Raw genomic sequence first — 16,091 nt, forward strand, 5'->3', positions numbered from 1 at the left:
CGCTCCACTTGCCCCCCCTCAGGTCCGGCCCTGGGTGAGGTGTGTGCACTCTCATTGATCGAGAGAGGTGCCAACACGACACTCACATGTACAACACGAGTGCGGCATGCGGCCCGACCTCCCCGTTGCAAACCCTTTCCACCCGCAAGTGGATAAACCTCTTTCTGATGTACTATGAGTGATCTAAGGGTTCGTTTGATTGGTCTGATTGGGATGGGTCAGATAGTGCTATTGCAATAAGTTATTCCATGACTGTTGTTACTTCACCATATATCATGTGAGTTTTGATTGGTATGATTCATAGGACCAAGACAGTTATACTTGGTTTGATTCAGCCTTCACAAACCCTTGATAGCATACGGATTGGACTAAATTGTCCTCATAAAAACTGCTTTGTTCCAACTTTGTCCTCATCCACCCCTAATTCACATTCCAAATAAACACGGTTCCCCCAAATTTAGATCTACGCGCGCCAAACTCCCGCTTCACAAAAATCGGAGGACCGCTTCTCCCGAATCAACTTCCGATAACGGGCTGCGTCAAGGTATGTTTTCTATCAACATTCACTTCGGATAGGGCGACAATTTCGGTATGTTTTGTATCAACATTCACTTCGAATCAATTTAACTGCAATATACTTGTCTGCAGTGTTTGATCTGAACCGATTCAGAGTTTGATTTTCAATGGCTTTTGATCAGCGTGGAGGTGCCGACGAAGATGGTAGCCCACCACTCGAGGGTAATAATTTTTTACATTATGTATTACTGTGTTTAACGAATTCGGAAAACATTGAGCGACCCTGTTTCAATGGCCGTAAATCTAGTTGCAGGCAGCAACGACGTTGGAACCGCAAAGACTGTGAAAACCGACAGGTCCCGACGAACTTGGTCAGTTCGCGAGGAAGAGATCCTCTTGGCTACGATGAAGGAATTGGCAGCGAATGGTTGGAGGGGAGATAATGGTTACCGGGCAGGTTATCTAACACGTATCAGGGAGGCGATCAAGCTTGAATTTCCTGATACCGATATCCTCACTCACCCCCATATCTACTCGAAGATAACAACTTGGAAGAAGAATTACGGGTCGCTCATGATGATGCTTAACCATAGTGGAATCGGGTTCAACTCGGATGGTAAATACAAAATCGAGTGTGATGATGAACAATGGGCTCAATTTGTTAAGGTATGTGATATTTTAACTCTCCATGCATTTGAAAAAGAAAGGCTCCTGACTAGCTTATGTATATGCAATTGCTAAATCCTAGTTTATGTTTGGCAAAATATTATTGCTTCTGTAATCTAGGGAACAATATAGTTATGTAGGAAATTGTGTCTATTGTATTTCCATATGAAGAGTTGATTATGTAAGATGCGTTGATTATTGTATATGTTTGTATGAATCAATATCAAACTTTATATGCATTTGGTAAATACTATATGATTCTGCTTGTTAGAAACAAATACTAATATACTTGCCTTTGCTAATACCAATTGTATGTTTACATATAATATCCACAGAAAGATAGCAATGCTAAGTACATGAGGAACAAATCATGGTCTCTAATAGAAGATTGGAAGGAGATATTCGGCAAGGACCGTGCTGATGGTGCCAATAAGGTTCACGTCAGTGAGGCAGTTGGAAGAATCTACGGGACTAAAGAGTACCCGGCTGACGATGCTGGAATATCCCAACACATGACGCTGCAGGACCTATTTCCGGACGAATCATTCCCGGATGGAGTTCTCCCTGAGATGGTAGATGAAAGTCAGTCCTATACTGAGGGAGGGGGTGCTGGGGCTGGTGCCGGGGATGTGTTTGGAGCAGGTGGTGTATCTGGTTCAGAGGCAGGGACAGGGACAGTTGGTGGGTCTGGGTCAGGGGCAGGGTGTGGAGATGGAGATGGGGCTGGGGCTGGGGCTGGGGCTGAGACTGGGGCTCGGGCTCGGGCTCGGAGTGGACCTAATGTGGCTAACAAAGTTGTGAAGAAAAGGAAATTAGATGACAAGATGGATGGAGTGCTTCATCTTATGAGCCAGATCCACACTGACACAAACGATAGACTTAAAGAGATTTCGGCTAGGATTGGTTACGAATTCGATCTTAGTACGAAAAGGTCTGAAGTGTTTGACCAATTGAAAGGTATTCCCGGCTTAACTCTTAAACAACAGTTCTATGTTTCTAAGAAGCTAGTTAAGGAGCCGGAGCTCATGGACCTGTTTCGAGGGCTGGCTGAAGTTGCTAGGGCAGCTTTTGTCTTCGACCTTTTGGAAGAAGATGAGATGATTTAAGCGCTGCAAATATCGGACACTTGTTCCCGGGTTTGTGCTTTTTGTGGATCTCGGTGATCCTTCTGTTTTGGGATGTTTAACCTCAGACTATATTAACATCGACGGAAGTAATCTTTAGGACTATAACTACTTGAGTTGGCGATGCATTTACATCCGATGACTGTATATGATCGGATCCAACTCTAATATTTTGTAGTATTTTGTAGTATATTGTTGAACTTGTTCAAACTATGTGATTAATGTAATATATTTTGGTGTCATATTAAATGGATATATTTCAATTTATGTCTTATAAATATAAATATACAAGGAGTGCCGATGCAAATTGCAATTCCATGATTTGTTTGTGCATACAATAAAAAAGGGTATATGCATTTTCCAAAAATATGGAAGGTTGAGTGCATTTAATAGTACACGGTTGTATTTATTTGAGTCAAACCAACTCATCCTTCACTCTTCAATTCATGGCAGTGTCTAGCCACCATCAAATCTTTTCAAACTCCATATTTGCAGTTACTTTCGAGTATTAAAACCCCAAATTCAAGCTCCTCTATTCAAGCAAGTCTCACACTTCAAGTTAGACAAAATCAGATGGCCAACAACGATGAAAGGGATTACCTTAGGCTTCCCTCATTCTTCAAAAGGTTCTCGGAGGAGACAAGCATGGATGAGTTGGTAACGCCGTGCTTCTTTAATTTTTATACCGTTTATTTTTACGTTAATCTCATGCCAAATTCCTGAATTCTTCCCGGCCTCACGCTGTGCAGCGACTTCCACCAGAGTTTGTTGCGGCCCATGGACAGGAGCTCCCTTTTGACTGCCGCCTTGTGATGGCTAGGGGCAGGCAATGGCCTGTACGCCTCCTTCGGATCGCTAGTGGCTGCCACTTCCATGTTGGGTGGGCGCAATTCCGTATCCACAACAGGATTGTCCATGAGGACTTGCTCACATTCACGTTGGTGGACGTGGGGGTTTTCCAAGTCAAAAGATACAAGGGGGGTAGTGGATGCCCCCCTCAAAGTGATGTAGAACGTGAGTATATGCATTTTATATTTAACGTGGTTAGATTGTTAGTATGTAATTTGCCTTGAAATATTAGACTTACCCTAATAAACTCCCCGTTTTTGCATAATGAATAGCTGTAGATGACGAATTTTCGGACAACAGTTACACTGAGGATGTGGATACCTCGGACGACTACGAGCCGTCGGAGACTGAGGTTGATACGTCGGATGATGACGACTATGCGTCTGACGCAGGAGTGTTAGAAGACGACGGCTGCCCAACTTTCACCGTGACTCTGTCGCGTGCCAACATAAGCCGCACACTGGAGATCCCCTTTGCGGTTTGGCAACGCCATATTCGTATGGCAGCCCTTTTTGACCCCGTGTACTTCAATGTGGATGGAGAAACATGGTTGGTCAAGCTTGCTCATAGCGCTTCGAAAATTTGGGTGAAGCGAGGATGGCGTCGTTTCAAGGAGGCCAACCGCCTGGCCGTCGGTCATCGTTGTCATTTCAAGCTCATTGACCGTAATGAAATCATCTTTTACGTGTGGTTCGATCGTACTTAACTTCGCCGCTTAAAATCCTTTAGCATGTAGTGTTGTGTTGGTCGTATGTAGCTTCGTATTTGTTGTTGTAAAAGGTGCACGGCGTGGACCAAGTTTTCCAACTCAATGGTGCAGCCCATGGTACCTAAGTTTATGGTTAAGCATTTTCCAACTCAATGGTGCCAATTTTTCCAAGAAATCTTGCATCTGTCTCTCGTTATGGCATATGCATTTTATGTGAAGTATTTTTATGGTTAAGTATTTTAATCTTGTCCAGCAAAAAACTTTTATCTTCGTAACATTTTAGGTGAATCAATATAAACTTCTGTCGAATATCAAATGTAGTTCGAATATCAAATGTAACAACGTTGAATACAAACGATGGTTCAGTGAAAGGAATTAATTTTAAGCAAGCCTAAATTGTAAAAAAAATCCAAAGGAATAATCTCAAGACGAAACTAGAAGGTTACTAGTAGCTCACGGCATACACGGTTACATTGCAGTTCTCTCCGCCCACATAGCTCTTGCAAGATCATCTCGTTTCTTGGTCCACGCTGTTGAAGGCTCAACGCTACTGATATGTTCACTATTAGCCGTATCAGCCTCAATTTCTTCCTCATCATTTGCTTCATTGCTCAACTCTGCCTCAATTGGATCAACAACCATTTCACCTCTGATGTAGTTGTGTAGTAAGAAGCATGCTATGATCAAACCCGTTTGAACCTCTATCGGGTAGAAACTTGCAGAGCGGAGTATGCCCCATCGCATTTTCAGCACCGCAAACGATCGTTCGATGACATTTCGGGCCTTTGTGTGTCTCAAGTTGAACAGCTCTTCCGGGTTTTGAGGTGCTTGCCTACCAGGGCCCCATTCCTTCAAATGATAACGCACTCCTTTATAGGGCGTCATAAACCCCTCGGCATTGGCATAAGCGTTATCGCAGAGGTAGTAACAACCTGACACAAACATCAGCAACTGGATGAATTTGTTTGGCTTGGCACCGAACAAATTGGATGATTACTTTAGTATATAACCAGCAGATCACATACTTGGTTAGAGTATTACCTTTAGGCACTTTTAGACCGATAGGACTACTAACTGCATCCCGCAAAATCCTTGAATCACCAGCGGATCCCTCCCATCCTGGCAGAATGTAAGTGAAGCGTAGGTGTGGGTCACATACGGCAAGTGTGTTTGTCGTGATTTGCCCTTTCCTATTTCTGTAACGAGGTGCGTCAGCAACCGGAACTCGGACGTTGATATAGGTTCCATCTAATGCGCCAAGACATCCCTGTATTGAATAACCAAAATTAATTACACGGAGATATATTAATTCTGCATGTTTGACTAATCAAAAAACATTGTGTTTTAGCGTGCAAACCTGAAACCAATTCCAACGCCGGTCAGAGCAAGCCTCATCTATAGGAGTGGGCTTCACTAAAAAAAGATTGTGTAGCGTCAGCAGCCCACGTAGCACAGTGTGTATGTACTTTGACACGGTTTGTGATGACCGCATGAATCTGAATCCAACTATCCGAGCTTTTGTGTGGTGGGAAAGAACACACAGAAACATAGCAACTTGTTCTTCTACAGTGACGAATTTCTGGTCTATCAAGCCTACACGATCACGCAGAATACGACAAAGACGCCCAAATGTGTTCCTATCCATCCGTAAGTTATCCACACATGCCCGATCAGTGACACGAACAAGTCTATCTAAATGCTTAACATGAGCAGGTATTGTGTCGAGCACAGGAGAAATTCCAACCCTATCTAATCGTTTGCGCTTGCGAGTTTCTGGGCCAATGAGGGTGATTATAAAAGATATGAGCACCATATTGATTTGATGATTCAGAAGTATTTCCTCCAATAAAATCAACACGGTTGTCAATTCATGACGCCTACGTTCACCCTGATAAAGCCAAACACAGATTTGTAACTGAACGAAAGGTGTCGGAATTAGCATAAAATCCTTAAACATGTTCGATATCAGTACAAGATCCTAGCTTCAATAAAAAAAAGACCAGCACCATGCAGAATAATGAATATACATAAGCACATAGGTGCAGCCAGTCAGTAAATTACAATCCAAAAAACACAATCAAATACAACAATCATTTATAAAAAACTGCGGTTCAAACGAGTTCAAACATCCACGAATTAGACATTCATTCGGGAAATTGCCTGAACTAATTCACAAAATCAAATTGCGACCCTTCAGAAGGTTGAGTTGAAGACGTGTATAGCAATTGACAGCCCACAAAATCTACAAATCAATACAGCCCATGAACCAAGATCAACGTGTACATCCTAATCTACAGCTTCGAATAAGTTCAACCAAAACCACGTCGAATTGGGAAAAATTGGGTACGTATCGAACTAATAACGAATTCATGAAATAAAGACGCACAGTGTGTACCTTAGGTATGTCGTCCTCATTAGCCATGAAGAATCGAGCAAGATTCGACGCACAATTTGAAGAGCTTTCAATGCAAAACAAAGTAATACGCTTTCAGAGAGGAATTGCAGTAAATGGGTGCCCCTCGATTCGTCGGCGTCGTTGTTATTGACAGCAAATTGCCTGTCGTCGTGGGAAAAATTTGCAGCGATTTCAGGATCTGGTTTTAAACCCCCAATTGAATCGATTTCAGGACCTTGTGTTATATCAAATTGAAGTTGAGGTTAAATTCGTAGAAGAAGGGAACAAGGAGAGGGATGTATTGGTCATTTGAGCAGAACACGCCTAACCAGAAGACCGACATAGTTCTTTATCGGAGAGGGAGGGTGGGATTGAAGAATATGGTTTTGGTAGGTTGCTGTCTTAATTTCTACCGGGTCACTGACCATATCCCGGGTATTTGGGGTTCTGTATCATACCAAACAAACCTGTGATAGTGGTAAGATTGTGTGGCCTATCAAGGCCTAACAGACCAATCAAACGAGGCCTAATTATGTGATTTTGTTATCGTGTTAGCACATATAACAATATGACCTGACTCATAAATTGTTAAACTGGTTAAATTAGAAGTTAGACACGAACCTAAAAGAATAGTTTGATCCTAAGTTAAGATCGAGTGTTTCTAATAACAAAGTTTATTAAAATAAATAATTGAATTAAAATTAACCTAAACTCATATGTAATACTAATGCACGATGTAATTTAGGACATTTGCTGCGATTAAGGAAAAAGGAAATTCGTTAGATATCAGTTCCAAGTTAATAGTAAATCAAATTCAATATTCTCTCTCCCATTTGAGTCGGTTAAGTTCAATAAATAGTCACCTATTGTGTTTCAAAAATTGAGCGATGGTGACACTCAAGAATATGTATAAAAATGAGCTGTTCACAACCCCAAACCCTCCTCCTCCGTACATTACGTCGCTTCTCTTTATTTTACTCTATTTTCCCCAAGATTTCTGTTGCTATAATGCCGCTTTTTAATCTTGCTTGCTAAATCGCATATTTTCTTGATTGTGTCAAAATTTACTCATCTTTCGGCAGATTAGCTACTGACTGCACCACTCCAAGAACACGTTATTTTCGTTTCTTGTGATCAACAAGTTTTCTTAAGCCTGGAAATTGGTAAAAGGTGCGCAAGATTTCTTTTTTAATTGTTGGGTTATCGCTTTTTGTTTAGTAGTTAATGTGAATATATGCATTACAGTCGAAATGCTGCATTGAGGTTTCTGTCTATATTTTGTGCTCCTGTTTCATTGCGTCCGTATTTTAAAATTTTTTGTTCTGTAATGAATTTTGCTTCTTCTGCTTTATTTCAATTATGTTAAAATTTATTTGAGGAGAAATATGTTTAAAATGTCTACTTGAGAAAGTAATTGATGCCATCTTTGGGGTAATTCCTAATCTGAAATTCAAAATGTTGAAAAGAAGAAATTGTGGGGATGGATTGATTGTTGATAAAAATTACAAGTGCAGATGAATAAAGATTCCTACTTTGTTCCATGTTTTATCTAACATATCCCTAGTGAAATTATGGAACTGAATGACTGTTTAATTGTTTATGAAGATGATCTACTACTTGATTTATTCTCCATTTGTGGCAGTTTTACTTCATAATTCAGAATTTACCTTATTCAGTTAGGCGGTTAGCAGTTTCTTACATGAGTTTCATTATGGAAAAGACCTTAATTTTGTGTGTCTTGCATGCCTCTATATGTAGTCCTTGACTGTAAGTTCACGAAGACTATTGTTTTCGTATGTTGTAAGATCCTGATCTATCTTTTGCTCAACGCCATCTTGTTTCCTTTTATAGTCTGCTTACTTTTCTGTTTACACAATTGGTTAATATCAATCACATGCTGTGTACTGTCTAGATTACGTTATATCATGTTCTTGATGTTTTATGGCTAGAGAAACTCACATTAGAATATAAATCATGATGTGCAGAAGAAAATAAACACGTCACTATGTCAAGGCACACTCAGCTCCCTCCTCGCTGCCCTCTCCAGAAGAAAACTGTAGCACCCGAAGTTAATGCATCCATTTCCCTGTTCTCGGGAAAAGGTATTGAGTTTCATTCCAGGCAAAACAAACAGTACAAAACCACCTCCGAGAGCCTCATACTCGAGGATCAACCACCTTGGTTGAACGACCTGATAAGTGATTTAGATTTAGATTTGAACACCGATAGCTCATTACCAGATCTAGATCCACTTAATGAGAAGGAAATTACGGAGTCTGATGGACCTAATGATGAATTAGGGTCGTCTTGCACGTACGGCCCTAATTCACCTCGGAAGAGAAACATGTTAGGCTTCCCTGAAAATGAGATTGCATCAGCATTTTCTGAATATGCTGTGCAAAATTCTCTGCTGCATTTGGATGGATATAATTCTGTCTCTGGAGTGCAGTCGGACTCGTATAGATATGCTCGTGCTTCAGCTGATGAGATCAGTTCCGAAATGAAACAAATGAGGTGGTAGTAGACCCTACTTGGAAACATTTTTTTAAACGTAATTTGTTTTGTCTTATTTGTTGCTTAACGTATTATAACCGTTTCGATATAGTTACTAATAACGGCTTTTTGATTTTTTTCACACGATAAGTAAACTGATTTTTATATTGCTGCAACTTTTGCCAGCATCATGAAAGTTGAAATACCTTGTATTTCTAAAAAGGATAACAACTTTACCGAAGGTCTCATAAAATTGTGGCTGTTACTGCTTTATCAAGTACTATTTAATATCAAATAATCTTTTTTACATTGGTTTAGACCAAGTCTAGTGGTTGGGGGGGGGGGGGGGTCTAAGCAACTAAGACAAGAAATTCATTGAATGTCTGTTGTTACATTTACATTCGGAAATCTTTGGCGACATCATTTTGGAGATAAATTTTATTGGGGAATACATATAGTACTGTATCTGGTTTTACTTTGGAGATTGGACATAATTTTGAATTAGTATTGAACAAAATCTGGATTTTTCTATGTACTGTTCCATCTTATTGTTAAATATTACTCCTATATCTTTTTTTATTCCATCTAATATGTGTTGGTGTAAAATTCACAAAAAAAAATCAAAGTTGTGAACATTTTCCTTATATGCAAAGCCTTTTCCTTATGATATGCATTGTCATTTTATATGCAGTCACCCTGGACAGAGGTCTAGAGCTCGAAAACTTCAGTATATTTTTGAGCTGGAAGGGTCTGCTAATGCTCTTCAGGTATGGACTCACAAAGAGGAATTTTTTCCTAGTTAAGCATAGAATAATCTATGTGCATTGTTTAGTTACAGAGGCCTAATTGGGTTAATGCATATACCTTATGACATAGAATCGAAACACATACACAAATAATTGTTCAAAATATTTCAAACAATTTTGTATATCTTGTGATGCTACATTCATTTTATGATGTCTAGGAAGGTACTTAATTTGAAATAGTACTATAACTATATCTAACTGGAGTATTATAACCAGTAATTTCCCGATGGCTGTATGCATATACGTTTACGACCTTACCTAACATGTGAAATACCGTATGATGACTTGGTAATAGTGGAAGCACGTATAAGTTCAAGTAGGATCTGAAACCAGTAGTTTTCCCAATGGCTGTATGCATATTTTGTTATAAATGTACGTTTCCCTATTGTCTATCTGTAGCTTTACTTCTAGTGGCTTGTAATTATTTTCTTGCTCTTTTTTCTGCGATTTGAATCTCGGGTTGATGTTTCAGAATATTGGGTCCCAGTTGGCTGTCAGAGTTGCTTCCCTTATCCAGCAGCATGCTGCTTTGTCCTTGGAGAATGCCTCATTGAAGCAGCAACTTTTAAGAGTGAATCAGAAGAAATTCATCGTAGATAGTAAGTAAATTATAATGATTTCCAAGATTTACATAATATCTAGATTAAATTATAAGTATTATATTTCGATGAAAAGACTCCTATTATACCCTTCAAAATTATTGGTGAAAACCTATTATGTGTCTGTGCTTTGCCAATCTAAATAGCTTGTTCTGAGACTTACTTTTCTAAGTCCCAGTAAAAATCTTAATTGCATTAAATTAGATATACTATCGCATTCAAGTGCAGGAAATGGTGGAGTCATGTTTTATTTGAGGTATATTCTATTGCAAACCACAAGAAGGTTAAGAGATTTGTTAGTGATATTGATATACACCAAACAAATACTTGGAAGAGTTTGGAAGGTTTGGTTTAAGACGCAATGAATAAGATTTTGCTATGCCGTGTGGTCTCCTGTTGCGCTTGGCTATCATTTCAACTAGATGCATATGCTCGTATCTTCGTGAGCTTATCTAAGCTCTATATATATTACCTCAACAACTTTGCATTTCTGGTTTGTGCAGATGAATACGAAACCCTGAAGATAGAATTAGAGAGGTTGAGAGCCGTTACCACCGCTACCAACAAGTTCCACAGCAGGTCACGCGCAGTTGATAGCGCCATCTGGGACATGTTAGATATGCGAAAACTTAATCTAAACTAAAAGAAACGACGACATCCTTCTCACAAGCAAAGCTCTTCAGTTTGGTTTTGAACTCTTCAGCAGCTGCGATGACATCTATGATTTTAGGTAGGACTAGTTTTGATGGTTAGCAAAGAATACGACTCTAATGGCCTCAATATGTGTACCCTTGTCACTTTTGTTATTGTGTACTTTTATCATCATGATATGCATAAGTTCTCTTTTAATTTGATGTATCTATTAAATTATTTTCCTAAAATAATTCAAAATTGACTATCCATCATAGAAGGTGTTGGGTTGGGTAAATAGATCGTGTGTTCACTCAACAGGAACAGGAATAGTGACTTGAACCTTTGAGTAATCTATTTATAGTAAAATCATGAAAACTATATCATCCCTCCAAAAAACCAATTCATGAGCTATGTTGAGAATTTAAACAAGTAGACTGTTGAACGAAGCCCAGAACCAACAGGAGAATCTATACAAAAATCCAACTTGGGGTTCGGGTTCGGGTTCAAGCACCACAAGAATCACATGGCTATCGACATTATATGCACCCAACGTTCAACTACGTTTTACCTACTCAGAGATACAAGAAGAAACCACAGGCTAATAGTGTATTCTTTACAATAAACTTTACTCCCTCTTAACCTCGGAGAGTAGCTCGAGGAACGGCTGGTAAACCTAGTTCATCCTCACCCTGTCAACATCAAATCATTTTATCAGATTCAGTTATAGCCAGAACAAGCACCGCAAATACATGAATAGTAATAAATCAATGGGGAAGCAGTCAAGAGTTTCATTAGCAAGATTAAATCCAAATTAGTTGCATATGCAAAAAAACATACAATACGCCCCAATTGGGAGTGACGAACCACAAAACTATCAAGCTAAAGATTCTGCAATAGTTCATGAAGAGCATTTTGTAAACCTACTTTCCACACATAATACGTAATTTTCAATTTTCCTCATCTAACTAGACAAATGGGACACGTCTCATTTTAAATAGTTAAGATACTCGGTTCATAGAAAGGAAACTACGACAGCCAAGAAAGAAAAATAAACCTAGTCATCAATAAGAGCAATATAAGTAGAAGTATGAAAAGATATAGTAATGATTATAATCATAGCCCGGCATTCATTTATCGTACACCATTGTAGAATATTCCATGACTCTATGCATAACAGACGGATCAAGTTTGCATTAGTGTTCAGTCCAAGTGATAGGATATAAAATTATATACAGCCTTTAAACTATTTGGCCTAGAAGAAGTGAATTACCTACATATTCGCTCTGCCTGCTGGATTTGCAGCATGCCCACTTGGTGCTGATGGCAAGTTCAGTTTGGAATCCAGATCAGAATCCTTATCAGGCTGAAGATAAGAAGGTACTCCATCACTCTCAGTTTCAAATCCCATGTCTGCTTCCAGCGCATCAAGCTCTGCGTCATGAGATAAAAGAATCTCAACAGAGTAGTATATGGAACTAGTAACTACTGAAAAAATAGTAAAAAAACATCCATAGTAGTTGAACCAAAGTGTAACATGAACATTCAAGAATAAAAGTAAGAAAGTTAGTTCCTAATGCTGGTAAAACATCATTTTGACTAGTAAATTAACTTAATTAGTAGCAGAAAGTATGCATTAGAACACTAGGAGCATGCTTCTAAGTTCTACCCTCTCTTCTACAGAAAAGCATCAGGAATAGTGATAAAAAACTCTTACTCTTAATATCAGGTGGAAGTTGGACAAATATAGTTAGTTGAGTTCTAAGTGAATCAAATTCTTACCACCCATCAGATCGTCCTCATCGATATCATCAGGTACATTATAGCTTCTACCAAGAGACTATTGAATTTCATTGCTCACATCCATAAGATCCATCATCTCATCTTGTAAGTTCTGTATGCATAAAATCCACTGGTTAATTTAAGATCATCATCAACATATATGCATAAGCAAAAAAGTGTCAGGGTTGAAGAAACAAACATCTATGTCTTGGATTTTGAGATTTTCACAGTCTTCATCATTCCCTTAAGATCTTTGTTTGCTGACTTCAAAGCTGACATCCGCAATGAATGCGAAAAAATAAGACAGACCAACTCAATCTATATGCAGTTTCTTAATGAGACAAGTAGACAACCATACAATAGATGGGCAGCAAAGAAGCATATCAAACTTAAGCCGACATATAGAGCTCTATGCAAGTATCAGGACATAAATTAGTCACAAGACATCACACATCAGAAATAGGCAATAGGTTTCATGATTTCATCTGTATTAGCCTATTATACGATACACTTAGTGTAAAAACATTTGAAATTTCTTGATGGGACCAATACCAATCAGGCACATTTTAAATTTAATCTTATTGTGATGAACATAAATAGAAGAAAATCTCATTCAGATGTATGTTAGTGGAAATCTCAAAGTGCACATCATATTAAACAACAATATGAAACACTATCAGAATTAGAAAAATTCAGAATTTTCTAGTTTACAAGAATCTCCAAAGTGCAGCCTACAAAATAATAACTACTCGAAAATCCCCCAGTCATGCAAGAAATCATCAATATATAAAAGCAAGGTACTCATAAGATTCTCTCATCTATGTCCAGTCAAATAATCAAAACAAAAGGAGACGGCGAGTTCATGACAAGAAAGCAGCATCTCAAGCACGTACTGTTTGTTGAGCATCTTTGATTCCTTCAGCAGCAAATGAAACTTGATCAAGGTTGAATGTCTGATTGTATAGCATATCACGCTGACCTTCATACCTGCTCAATTTGAGAAAAGATGCTCATGGTGACATTCCAACTCCTTGAATACATCAAAACTTAACTTTTAAAACCTCGACTGCCCCAGTTAATATGCAAAAAGAATCCCATGACTCGGTTGGCATGTCTAAAAACCACTCATGCAGTCACCACCATGGGGAAACATATAAAAAGTTACCAAGATTTCCATGCAACATGAATTAAGATTCAAGCACAACACTGATGCAACTTACATCTTTTTTGCTTGAGAACCCTCATGGCTCTAGCCTTAACAGTTTCTAGCGTGCCTGGTCGCGTCTTCTTGATCTGCTCTTTATATCTCACTAATTCAGCATCAAGTTTTTGTATCTTTTCATCAACATTTTCACCCCTTTTATTTATCTGTAATAAAAAATTATAAACCATGCATTCAGTTTAACAACTCAAACGACGTACATAAAAGTGACAAGGACAGCAAGAGGCCTCTAAAATTTATATAAGAAGCAAAAAACAAAATGAAGAACATAGAGGTATTAAAAACCTACAGAAGGTCACATTCTCATATATTCAGCAAAGATGATTTGGATTATGGGAAGAGAATGGGAAAAAACTCTCCTTGCTTAATAGGAAGTGGAAGGGAAAAGGACAGGAAAAAACCAGCCAAACCAATTATCGGAGATGGACTTCGAAACGCCAAATTAGGAAACAATATATCTCATTCTCGGTTCTATTTATACCGAATGAGGCTGAGTTCAATCTATTCCCCACCAGGATAACACCTAAAACTGTGGTGGTTGTTTACTCCACCTATCCTTAGGGTTTTTTTCTTTTTTTGTTCTAAACCACGATTGTCATTCCTCGATTGTACTGGATTTTTTTTTATTCCGGCTTTGGGAGAGACGCATGACCCTCATGCGTCTCCTTTTAATGAAAGGCATGACGGAGATGCGTCTTTCATAGAGACGCATGAGGGTCATGCGTCTCAATTTTTTCGGTTTTTTTTTTAAAAACGCATGAGCGTCATGCGTCTTAGGGAGAGACGCATGAGGCTCATGCGTCTCTAATTTATTGAAGAACTTTATTTACCAACTTCTCCAGCCAGCTCCAGAAATATATGGTCTCCAGCCAGCTCCAGAAATGAAGGAATCTCGAATCACCTCTCTAGCTTTACCCATCTCATTGCCATCATCATCATCTTGCAGCTTCTTCTCCGACTCCTCTTTTCTGGCCTCCATCATTTTTGCATCTCTTCCATTATGAGATTGATTATCATTTATATAGATCAATATATGCATTGTATATAATCTTATTTGGTGGGTCAAGTTAGAGATGATTCAGTGAAACGTGTCTTCACCACCACAAAACATGCATATCAACTCTGCTTCATCTTACACGTTGCGTGAAATAATAAAATTATTATTCAGTCTCTATTTCTACTGTACACTTATCTATATTTGCATAATTTCAATACTGCTCTTGATCTTTCGGAGCAATAACCTGGAATCAAATTAGCCTCATGCGTCTCTCCCTAATTTCCTCATGCGTCGTTAAAAAAAAACCGAAAAAATTGAGAGACACGTCTCTATGAAAGACGCATCTCCGTCATGCGTTTCATTAAAAGGAGATGCATGAGGGTCATGCGTCTCTCCCAAAGCCGGAATAAAAAAAAGTCCAGTACAATCGAGGAATGATAATCGTGGTCTAGAAAAAAAAGGAAAAAACCCCTATCCTTAACATCTGAACCCCCTCCCACCCCCAATCACAATCTATATCTGTCTCTCCAGCAAATGCAAACAACATTTCTAATCCAATGACACAAAAACGATGTGTAAATTGAATCAGTGGAATTTCAAACCCGGTCAAATGCATCTTGAACGGAGGGCGGCGGTTCCGTATCCTTCTTCACTCCTAACACCCTCCTCATGGTGCTGATTTACTATGTGATTGCAATTTGCGAGTATGAGACTTAGGGTTCCAAAATTGATCTAAAATGTATGTGTCGTATAGATGAAAAACAATATAGTTGAAATTGAGAAGGAAGGAAGAATGAAGGTTGAGGAAGTAAAAGGGACAAATATAAAATCAACGAATTTGCAACGAAATTTCCAGGTGAATACTGGAATTTATCGAGAAACTCCATGGACGGCGGTGCATGTGATCAGCATAAGGTGGGTGCTGCCCGCACGGGCTTAACTCAGTTGGTTCCTGGGTGGTAGATTGTCCCTGAACAGACAGGATCGAATGCTGGCAGCCGCAGTGTGGGAGTTTCACCACTGTGGTGGCTCCTTGTGTACTGGTTACCAGTGTAAGTTCCTCCCACCTAATGGGCCGCTGAGGTACCGTGTTTGAACCCCTCCATAGCGATGTCGGACCGGGTTATGGGGGCGCCTGGGGTGAGCGAATCACCTTTTTGTCCCTGAGCATAAGGTGGGTGGGTGGGTGGGTCCCGCAAAGTGTTTCAATCAATTTTGGACAAGTGGTTTGCTTGGCCCATACCTCTCATTGGGCTTCATCTTTTATAGAAGCCTGTTTACAAGTATTGGCCCATTAACAGTT

General features: G+C 39.2%; 3 protein-coding genes and 1 pseudogene across 4 annotated transcripts; 2 read left to right on the forward strand and 2 right to left on the reverse strand.

Moving 5' to 3' along the window:
• Positions 1-2,879: 2,879 nt before the first annotated feature.
• Positions 2,880-3,861, forward strand: LOC121796685 (B3 domain-containing protein REM20-like). Its single transcript, XM_042195483.1, has 3 exons — positions 2,880-2,963; positions 3,056-3,320; positions 3,428-3,861. The coding sequence occupies exons 1-3, from the start codon at positions 2,880-2,882 to the stop codon at positions 3,859-3,861; spliced, it is 783 nt and encodes a 260-aa protein (XP_042051417.1).
• Positions 3,862-4,332: 471 nt separating this feature from the next.
• Positions 4,333-6,286, reverse strand: LOC121796686 (putative nuclease HARBI1). Its single transcript, XM_042195484.1, has 4 exons — positions 6,260-6,286; positions 5,222-5,752; positions 4,906-5,131; positions 4,333-4,796 (listed from the first exon to the last, which is right to left on the reverse strand). Exons 1-4 carry the CDS (start codon positions 6,284-6,286, stop codon positions 4,333-4,335), a joined length of 1,248 nt encoding a protein of 415 aa, XP_042051418.1.
• Positions 6,287-7,116: 830 nt separating this feature from the next.
• LOC121793499 lies at positions 7,117-11,006 on the forward strand. 2 transcript variants are annotated; one of them, XM_042191513.1, is made up of 6 exons: positions 7,142-7,208; positions 7,342-7,429; positions 8,245-8,773; positions 9,444-9,519; positions 10,031-10,157; positions 10,661-11,006. In XM_042191513.1, the coding sequence occupies exons 3-6, from the start codon at positions 8,265-8,267 to the stop codon at positions 10,798-10,800; spliced, it is 852 nt and encodes a 283-aa protein (XP_042047447.1). In that variant the 5' UTR covers positions 7,142-7,208; positions 7,342-7,429; positions 8,245-8,264; the 3' UTR covers positions 10,801-11,006. The 2 variants fall into 2 exon arrangements, with proteins under 2 accessions (XP_042047446.1, XP_042047447.1); XM_042191512.1 differs by having other exon boundaries at positions 7,117-7,429.
• Positions 11,007-11,190: 184 nt separating this feature from the next.
• LOC121797285 lies at positions 11,191-15,718 on the reverse strand (annotated as a pseudogene).
• Between the last annotated feature and the right edge of the window lie 373 nt (positions 15,719-16,091).

This window comes from Salvia splendens, chromosome 3, assembly GCF_004379255.2.
Source record: "Salvia splendens isolate huo1 chromosome 3, SspV2, whole genome shotgun sequence".
NCBI classification, from domain to species: Eukaryota; Viridiplantae; Streptophyta; class Magnoliopsida; order Lamiales; family Lamiaceae; genus Salvia; species Salvia splendens.

Excerpts from the sequence above, each read along its gene's own strand:
- LOC121796685 (XM_042195483.1), top strand. The coding sequence starts at position 2,880 with ATGGCCAACAACGATGAAAGGGATTACCTTAGGCTTCCCTCATTCTTC. Across the intron at positions 2,964-3,055 it reads AGACAAGCATGGATGAGTTG|CGACTTCCACCAGAGTTTGT; the intron begins GTAACGCCGTGC and ends CACGCTGTGCAG. Across the intron at positions 3,321-3,427 it reads CCCTCAAAGTGATGTAGAAC|CTGTAGATGACGAATTTTCG; the intron begins GTGAGTATATGC and ends CATAATGAATAG.
- LOC121796686 (XM_042195484.1), bottom strand. The coding sequence starts at position 6,286 with ATGGCTAATGAGGACGACATACCTAAG. Across the intron at positions 5,132-5,221 it reads GGCGTTGGAATTGGTTTCAG|GGATGTCTTGGCGCATTAGA; the intron begins GTTTGCACGCTA and ends TATTCAATACAG. Across the intron at positions 4,797-4,905 it reads CGGTCTAAAAGTGCCTAAAG|GTTGTTACTACCTCTGCGAT; the intron begins GTAATACTCTAA and ends TGTTTGTGTCAG.
- LOC121793499 (XM_042191512.1), top strand. The coding sequence starts at position 8,265 with ATGTCAAGGCACACTCAGCTCCCTCCTCGCTGCCCTCTCCAGAAGAAA. Across the intron at positions 8,774-9,443 it reads TCCGAAATGAAACAAATGAG|TCACCCTGGACAGAGGTCTA; the intron begins GTGGTAGTAGAC and ends TTTTATATGCAG. Across the intron at positions 10,158-10,660 it reads GAAGAAATTCATCGTAGATA|ATGAATACGAAACCCTGAAG; the intron begins GTAAGTAAATTA and ends TGGTTTGTGCAG.